Source organism: Parambassis ranga, chromosome 1 (assembly GCF_900634625.1).
Source record: "Parambassis ranga chromosome 1, fParRan2.1, whole genome shotgun sequence".
NCBI classification, from domain to species: domain Eukaryota; kingdom Metazoa; phylum Chordata; class Actinopteri; family Ambassidae; genus Parambassis; species Parambassis ranga.
Window position 1 is genome coordinate 25,180,070 of NC_041022.1, and position 9,048 is coordinate 25,189,117.

Consider the following 9,048-nt stretch of genomic DNA (forward strand, 5'->3'; position numbering starts at 1 on the left):
TGTTTACACAGAGTGCGGGGACCCAGCCGGCAGTCCCCGTAAAGAAAATCGTTAGGCTACATTCTACTATGAAAACATTAGGGTTAAGTTTAGGTCAGGTTTACTGCGCACTGAAAATATAAAGCAGGAAAAATAAAAGAGACTCTTCAGGTCACTGCTGCCTACACAAAGATCAGCTTAGCAGCTGTCTAGTAAATGTACTTATTCAATTTAAATTGCCACACATGACACATGGGTTCATAATGGAAACGGGTAACAACATCAACATGATGCTCTACCATGCCACACGATCCATGGCACATGGTCAAGGCTTCAATGTCCAAACCATCAGCCTTCCTAATTGTACTGTAGGAAAAACAGTGTTGGACTAAGATGATTATTTTACAGAGTGAAAACGTGGACAATAAATCAATGATGTCTGTGTACTGGCTGTAGATCAGAGCTGACGTTTTAGTAAAATGTTCATTTATTTGTGCTGTGATTGCTTTGTTGGGACATCAGAGGGCAGCATTGAACATGGAAGTCGGCTACCGGAAGTTATAACTGACAATAAGAAATCGTAAGGAGAAATCTGAGCAGAAATCTAGAGAACGAAACCAGTGCGGGCAGCAATACAACATATCTGTGCGGACAATGTGTGGGATGTAGTTGGGAACTTCAGATGCACAAATTCTCCCTTATTTTTTCCACCACTCACAAAAGAGATTTTATTTTGAAATGAACCGGAAGTAGTTTGTTTTCTTTACGGAGTGGCCACACGTGGATAACCGTGTTCAGAAAGACAGAAGAGGAATATCAGCTATTATCAGGGTATTTTAAGTTTTCTTATATTTCAACCACAGACGAACTGATGAAGCTTCACTGAACACGTTAGAAAGTCACTGTGTTTCTGCGTCTCTGGTGTTTGGACAAAACGTCGCGCAGAACTCACTTGAAAGTCTTCCGGTTTCAAATGTAATTTGATTTTCAGCAAATACGCGTCAATTAAACTTTCATTATATATATTCGTATAAGTAATCGTGTTGTCATTCATGCGGTATCTATCATTGATCGGAAGATACAGCAGCACAATGTTTGGGAACTACAAAAGGAGCCAGGCTCATTAGCCTGCTCGATGTAGCACGAGACACGGTTAGGTTTTATTAAAATATCGTCATACGCGTTCATACGCTGTAAACTAGACCGAATGTTTCTTGTGTGGAGTTTGGTTCAGCCTGGCAGTCTGTGTTTTGTTTCAGACAGCGGCAGGTTTCCAATGAAGGACAAGCATACAGGATTTACTGTGAACTTCACGCAAATATTGCATACAGTATTCATAAATGTATAACTATCGTGTTTTCATCCTCTTCCACGGCGTCCGCCATATTTGTAAACGGTAGCCGACAGTGGACAAACTTGGCAGTTTTGAGTTGAATAGGCTTAAACTTTGGTCATGTTTGCTAAGAGGTTTATCTTATTTCAACATTCACATGGCCCTCTCTCCCGAACAGTGACACATTTCTTCTTTATTTTCCACAGCTCTGGATCCTCTCGAACAAATCAGCATGAAGGGGAAAGAGAAGCAGAAGCACAAGATGGTGCTGTCCCAGAAGAAAGCTGTCACAAGCAGTGAGGATGAAGACTCGGATGTGGAGAAGAATTTTGATCTGCTCAATTCAAGTGGAGGAGTAAAGGAATGGACTGAGGAAGATGAGCTGTACCTTGGAGGAGAGGAGGAGGAGGAGGAGGAGTCTGATAGTGATGAAGAGGAAGGATCAGATGATGGTGGAGAGGGAGAAGAGGAAGATAAAGAGAAAGAAGACGGCAATGGTGAAACTTCTGAGGAGGAGGATAGTGACGATGATGAGGATGATGAACACGACGAAGACCAAGCGCATGCTGGGGGTAGCACTGAGCTCAAGACCAAAGAAGACATCAGGAAAGGTGATGTATTGTCTCTCATTAAAGCTTGTTATACCTGTTCAGTGTCTTGTAGATCCACCATTCTTCTTCATAACATTGCTCTTATGTTATGAAACACAATTCACTGCATTTCAGTTGTGTTGAGGTCTGGACTTTAACTAGACCATTCCAAAACCTTGAGTCTTTGATTTTCAGTCGTTCTGATGGAGACTAGCTGCTGTACTTTGGATCATTGTTCTGTTGTGTGACCCAGTTTCCACCACCTTTAGCTGTCAGACAGATGTCCTCACACTTGTCTCTAGAACACTGGTATACAGAGGAGTTCATGGTCCACTCAATGACTGAAAAACAGGTCCAAATCATCAGTCCTCCACCACTGTGCTTGACAGTGTGTATGCAGTGTTTCTGCTGACAGGCAAATACAATACATCTACTGATGCACTGGAACACATCCTCAGTGAATGTAACTAGTACAGGGCTTCGGGACATGGCGACCTGAGAGTTCCCAGCCTGCATCCAGGCAACATTGATCCACAGCGTGTTCCTCCTGATTCACAGTCATCCAGACCTTCTCTGCAGCCTCTGAGGCTCTGCTGATAGCTTGCCCTTCGCGTGCCCCAGCGACGCCCAGGAGGCTGTTGGCCCCTACTTCAATAGGCAGACACTGTGCAAGCCGCCCTGTTCCGTGGCACTCCACCACCAGTTCAGTGTTTTTAATCTCTCTTGCACTCGCTGGATCTCCCAGGGTAGCTGTTACCTGCAGTATGGCAACTTGTTAAAGAGATGCTGACACCAGCATAATACCTGGTCTAACTGACTTTTGGGAACCTGAGCTCTTTCCCCAGCTGCCACTCATTTGATTTTCCGTTTGGTCTGATGTTTGGGTGTTGTCCTGGTTTCACAGAAGTGATGCCACCTTTTACTGCTGTGTTTGTTTTTTCCCCCGGACATGCTGTTGATCATTAAGACCAAAAAAAGTGTTGTTCTTTGTTCAGATTTTGTGAACCTCAGTAGTGCTTCTATGTGCTTTTTAGACATGGCTCCATTTTGCTGCAGTTGTTGTTCTACCTGAGGTTGTATTTGCCAAACACTAAGACCTATGATCAGATGAATGTTATTCTGATTTTACTAAAAAAAACAAATTCAAAGCGGGAGTACTAACTTTGAAAACACAACTGTATGTGGCCTCCTGTTCAGATGGGACCATTTGTGTTGTTTCTCTGAACCTTTCAGAAGGTGCTGGTATTCACGACTTCATGAGTCTGTGTAGTAACCGGTGAAATTAGAATTTTTTGGCCATGTTTCTCTCCTACGCTGTAGCACATGATATGATAGTGACATAAAAAGAAAAGTCACTCTGAAGGCTGCTGGTTAATGTTTACACAACATAGGCTGATTGTCAAAGAAGGAACAATGGCTAATGAAGACTAACTTTTTTCGTACCCCACAAGTTTCTTAAGAGCAGATTTAGCTAGGTAACAGCAGAAAATGGAGGCATGTGTATGACCCAGAGACATTATTGATCTTGGTATGGACCCAAACTAGTGGTTTAAATAATATCTAAGTTTTCCAAATGTATGAATGTATTTTTTGGGGAAAAAAAACAAAAAAATTATTTTGTCCTCCCAGAGCTGTCCACCATGTCTTTTGAGGACATCAGGAAGTTACAAAACCAAGTTGGAACCAAAGTTTACAACGAGGTTGCCTACGGCAGCAGCAAGTCCAGAGAGACCGGCAAGAAGAAACGCCTGAACAAGAACAGGTGAACAGTCTGGACCTGCTCAGACAGCTGCTGCTGGGCCAGTGGACATCTACAAGTCTCTCTCTGTCTCTGTGGGTTTGTCATTTCAGGCCAATGGAGATTTCAGCCAAGAGATCAGTGCCTTACCTCCGTCAGGTCGTCCCCATCAAGAAAGCGGTGAGTGAAGAAACCCTGCACAGCTGAGACGGTGATCGTCCAGGTTGCTGGGCTTTATAATGATCGTGTTTGTGTTTTAGACCCAGAGAGATCCTCGGTTTGATGACCTGTCTGGAGAATACAAACCTGACATTTTTGAAAAGACGTACAAGTTCATTAATGACATCAAACACAGGGAGAAGGAGGTGAGGAAACAAGCATCACAACTGTATGGCTGGACCTAAAAAGCACCTGTAAAGTATAACAAGTGTTTGACACATTTGAATGTAGATCGTCCAGAAGCAGCTAAAGAAGACAAAGAAAAGCAACCAGAAGAAGGAGAAGCTGATGTTCCTTTTGAAGAGGATGGTAAGTCTGCGTGAATGTTGTTGTATCCTCTGAGCATGTTGAGCCTGTAGCTGCCGGTTCAAACCTGTCGCCTGTGACTTCCTGCAGGAGAACCAAGAACGGGAGAGGAAGAGCCGAGAGCAGCAGAGGGAGAAAGAGCTGCAGTTCAAGAGACAGCAAAGGGAGCGGGCCAGTCAGGGGGCACAGCCGTTCTTCTTCAAGAAATGTGAGGACATATACATCTGTTTCTCTCGCCGCTGCAAACATTTGCTTCTTTTCTTTTTGTATTTTTAAAAGCCTTTTTAAGGATCTGTGCTAAAGAATCTGTAATATAGTCCTGTAAACAAATCTCAAATTTGCTAATCTCGAAAATCTGCAAAACTCCAAGTTAGCTAGTCGGTAAATAAAAAGTGTTGAAGAGACGCCTCGGCTCATCAGGTGCTAATGGCATTGCTACAGTGAGCGATAGCATCACGCTGGCCAAACCTTACTTGTTTTTTTTTTTAGCTGAGAAGAAGAAGCTGCAGCTGGCTGAAAAATACCAGGAGCTGAAGAAGAGTGGCAAACTGGAGAATTTCCTGAGCAAGAAGAGAAAGAGGAATGCCGGCAAGGACCGTAGGAAGCTCCCCAGACAGCTGCAGCACAAGAAGTCTTCCTGAGGCACACAGACCACAGGAACATTGTGTGAGAACTTGCACAGAGTGGCTGGACGTTAGAACAAGACACCTCTAATGGAGCTGAGGGCCGTCTGTTCTGTTTGGTTGTAAAGCTACATGTTGTCTTCAGGTTGCACTCAGGCATGATGGAGTGTGTCCAATTGTCATCACAACATTTGTGAACTCACAAAAATGTTATTTTGTATTATTTTTTCACATTTTAACAAACAAGAACCAAACATGGACACTGTAAAGAATATAAAGTTATTGTTAGCTGCTTTCATCAGACAGCATTAATGTTGGAGAGTCCATAAACCCATCATTAGTGAGTCAGCTGAACAGTCACTACATAATGCTGCTTTATGGATTGAAGATTTCCAAACATGCACTGTGATGGATAATCTCTCTACAACATGATTTTAATAGAAATAAGTGTATTGGCTGTCTGAAAGAAGAAATTACAGTTTGAAACCATATAATTTTACCAGATGTGTTCATATACCAGTTGAGTAATCTCAGCAGTAAATGTTATGGTGTCCTCACCTCAGAATGTCTGATTTCTGTAACTGTCTGTTTAACTACGATCTGACATTTCTTCACAAACAAACAGCATATTTGGTAGGTAATACATGTGACCGGCAAAACCTACATGGTGCATCTTCAAGTTTCTAGAGAAATAAGAGGCAGAAAGTTGCATCTGAAACACAAGTAGGTGCCTGCACTTTCTTTAAATTATGATTAAAGCTGGCATGTTTGTGCCAGTTTTAGCCACATCCTGCAGCTCTTTTAGCCTTAGCGATGCAAAAGTCACAAGAACAAATACTACTCGTTCTGTATAGGCTGTTATTGGTGCAGTGTGGTGAACTGAACAGCAGGGGGAGATACAGGATCGTACACCTTGTCACTTAGAGCTTTACTCTTGACCATGTTGTATTTTAGTATAAGGAACGTCCCTCTGAATGTCTGCTGACAGCTCTGGTAGAAGTGCGGTGTGAGTGTTTCCCAGGTGCAGGTAATTAACTGATGATGGGAGATAATGAGTGGCACTGACAGCAGAGTCCGCTTCATGGGCTGCAGCTGTGTTCAGCTCGGCTGCAACAGCTCACCTGCAATCTACAATATAATACTGGACACCTTATTTGTGTTTTCATTATAAGGGGTTAAACAATAGATGTAATTCTAGTTTTTAAATCTATTTATGTGTCAAAGGATGAAACGTAAGAGCCACTGACAGGGTCATGCAAGATATTTGTCAAAGCAAACTTCTCATAGGTGCTGTAGTCCTGTGTGTATATCCGGACATTGACTGTGTGTAATTCCGGAGGTGACAGATGAGCAGATTTGACCAAGATTGGCCACATAGCCCTGTGTTTATTGGACAGTCCCTGTTTTTAGTGTAGTGGTATATTTCAGGTGGTTGCTTCACACCAGCTAACAAAGCCAGCCTTGGGCTTGTTTTCATAGGACTATGTTCTGCTTCTTCTTTAGCTTGGCTCATGTTAATTTAAATAAATGATAAATAAATAAAACTGCTGCAGAAATCGACTGGAAAAATAACAACAAAAATACATTGTATTTATAGGTGCCTTTAAAAAATCAAAGCATAAACATATAATGGAAGCAGATATCATGGTAATCAGCTCAAAGCAGACTAAATGCTAGTTTAAAAAGATGTGATTTTAACGCAGGTCAATGGTATGGATGTCTGGTGCAGTTGCTAAAGGCTCTAAGCCTCATTATAAGACAGGCAGGGGCATGGAACACTGAGGTGGATGGAAAAAGATGTAAGAGTGCAGGAGTTCAGAGCAAGCAGGGTTTTCAGTGCCATTAAAGGTGAGCTCAAACTCATGTCAAAACGTCAATGGGAACCAGTGGGAGATGTTGTGATATGGTGATAATGACTAAAAATGACACAATTATCATGCAAAAATGGTTATTTGCCTATTATTGCACAGGCAAATATTAATAGTGCATTCATGATATGAATGGCTTTGCAAGTTGGAAATTTCAATTGATATTTTTTTTTTAGATTTTGTCCCTGATAAGCTACAAATTGTTTCTGTGAACTTAAGAGTAAATACATGACATGTGAACCATAGCATAGCCGTGCTAATGTTTGTAGCCAGGTAAACTTACAGTGGGTACGGAAAGTATTCAAACCCCCTAAAATTTTCACTCTTCATTATATTAAGTTCATTTTTCCCTCATTAATGTACACACAGCACCCATATCAACAGAAAAACACAGAATTGTTGACATGTTTTCAGATTTATTAAAAAAGAAGAACTGAACTATCACATGGTCCTAAGCATTCAGACCCTTTGCTCAGTATTTAGTATAAGCAGCCTTTTGACCGAATACGGCCATGAGTCTTTTTGGGAAAGCTGCAACAAGTTTTTCACACATGGATGTGGGGATCCTCTGCCATTCCTCCTTGCAGATTCTCTCCAGTTCTGCCAGGTTGGATGGTAAACATTGGTGGGACTCTCCAGAGATGCTCAATCAGGGCTCTGGCTGGGCCCTTCAAGAACAGTCACAGAGTTGTTGTGAAGCCACGCCATTATTTTAGCTGTGTGCTTAGTCATTGTCTTGTTGGAAGGTAAACCTTCGGCCCAGTCTGAGGTCCTGAGCACTCTGGAAAAGGGTTTCGTCCAGGATATCCCTGTACTTGGCTGCATTCATCTTTCCCTCGATTGCAACCAGTCGTCCTGTCCCTGCCGCTGAAATACACCCCCACAGCTTGATGCTGCCACCACCATGCTTCACTGTTGGGACTGTATTGGACAGGTGATGAGCACTGCCTGGTTTTCTCCACACATAGTGCTTAAAATTAGGGCTAAAAACTTCATCTTGGTCTACTCAGACCGGAGAATCTTGGACCATCTTGGAGTCCTTCAGGTGTTTATTTAGCAAGCTCCATACAGGCTTTCATGTGTCTTGCCCTGAGGAGAGGCTTCTGTTGGGCCACTCTGCCATAAAGCCCCGACTGGTGGAGGGCTGCAGTAATGGCCGACTGCATCTCTGGAGCTCAGCCACAGTAATCTTTGGGTTCTTCTATACCTCTCTCACCAAGGCTCTTCTCCCCCGACAGCTCAGTTTGACCGGACGTCCAGCTCTAGGAAGGGTTCTGGTCGCCCCAAACATCTTCTATTTAAGGATTATGGAGGCCACTGTGCTCTTAGGAACCTTAAGTGCAGCAGAAATATTTTTGTATCCCACAACTCTGTCTCGGAGCTCTTCAGGCAGCTCCTTTGACCTCATGATCCTCACGTGCTCTAACATGCACTGTGAGCTGTAAGGTCTTATACAGACAGGTGTGGGGCTTTCCTAATCAAGTCCAATCAGTGTCATCAATCACAGCTGGACTCAGATGAAGGTAAACTTATTTTACATCTATCAGACTGATGGACACTGATTATTATGAATTAGAGTGTGATTGCTTTGCTAATGAGACTACTTTTTACTACTTGTGTTTGTATTAGAATTGTCATACCAGCAGTAAATAACAGTAGTGTGCCAACTCTGCACTGCCAAATAAAGGCAACAGTAAAAAGGCTAATATACAAGAAATGAGGCGATGAACTGTCTTTGTAAGCAGCCTGCACAGACAGCACATTCATGCTTCCTTTCATTTTGTGTCTTGGTCTCTCTCTCTCTCTCTCATCCTAAGGCCCCCGGGGTCCTTAAAAGTCAGTTAGTGGTGTCTAACAAGAGCTAAATGTTTTTTTTTCCTTTCCATGGTGGCTCGATCCTATTTTCTCTCTTCTCTGACAGGTGGCATTCATCCCATCAGAGTGCAGACCACCCCCCTCCGAATGACAATAGAGGACATGGTGGGGGCCCACACATGGGAGGGAGGGGCTGGTGGGGTGGTAAAATACTTGAGGAGGGAGGCATTATTATAGGGCCTTATATTCATGAGCTAATATACCCCATTATCCACCTACTCCTCCCCAAACCGTCCATCACCAGCCAACTTCTCTTTTGTGTAGCAGACATTTTTAAAAGACTATTCAGTCTGCAATGAACACACACTCTCACTCTCACACACACACACTCACACACAAAATGCTTTTGTGTAATTTTTTGGTGTGTAAATAAGAAATAACAAAAAAATTACACCTAAATTAAACTTTGATTAAATTTACTGCAATATTAATGAGATCGCCAGTCAGTAATAAAAAGTGTTGAAGATCAAGTGCTAAACGTAATACTGAAGTTTGATATTTGTAAATGCACAATATA

General features: G+C 42.5%; 1 protein-coding gene across 1 annotated transcript; it reads left to right on the forward strand.

Moving 5' to 3' along the window:
• Positions 1–569: 569 nt before the first annotated feature.
• rrp36 (ribosomal RNA processing 36) lies at positions 570–6,332 on the forward strand. Its single transcript, XM_028399485.1, has 8 exons — positions 570–810; positions 1,519–1,923; positions 3,532–3,664; positions 3,754–3,820; positions 3,901–4,005; positions 4,091–4,168; positions 4,256–4,373; positions 4,655–6,332. Exons 2-8 carry the CDS (start codon positions 1,545–1,547, stop codon positions 4,804–4,806), a joined length of 1,032 nt encoding a protein of 343 aa, XP_028255286.1. The 5' UTR covers positions 570–810; positions 1,519–1,544; the 3' UTR covers positions 4,807–6,332.
• Positions 6,333–9,048: the final 2,716 nt, after the last annotated feature.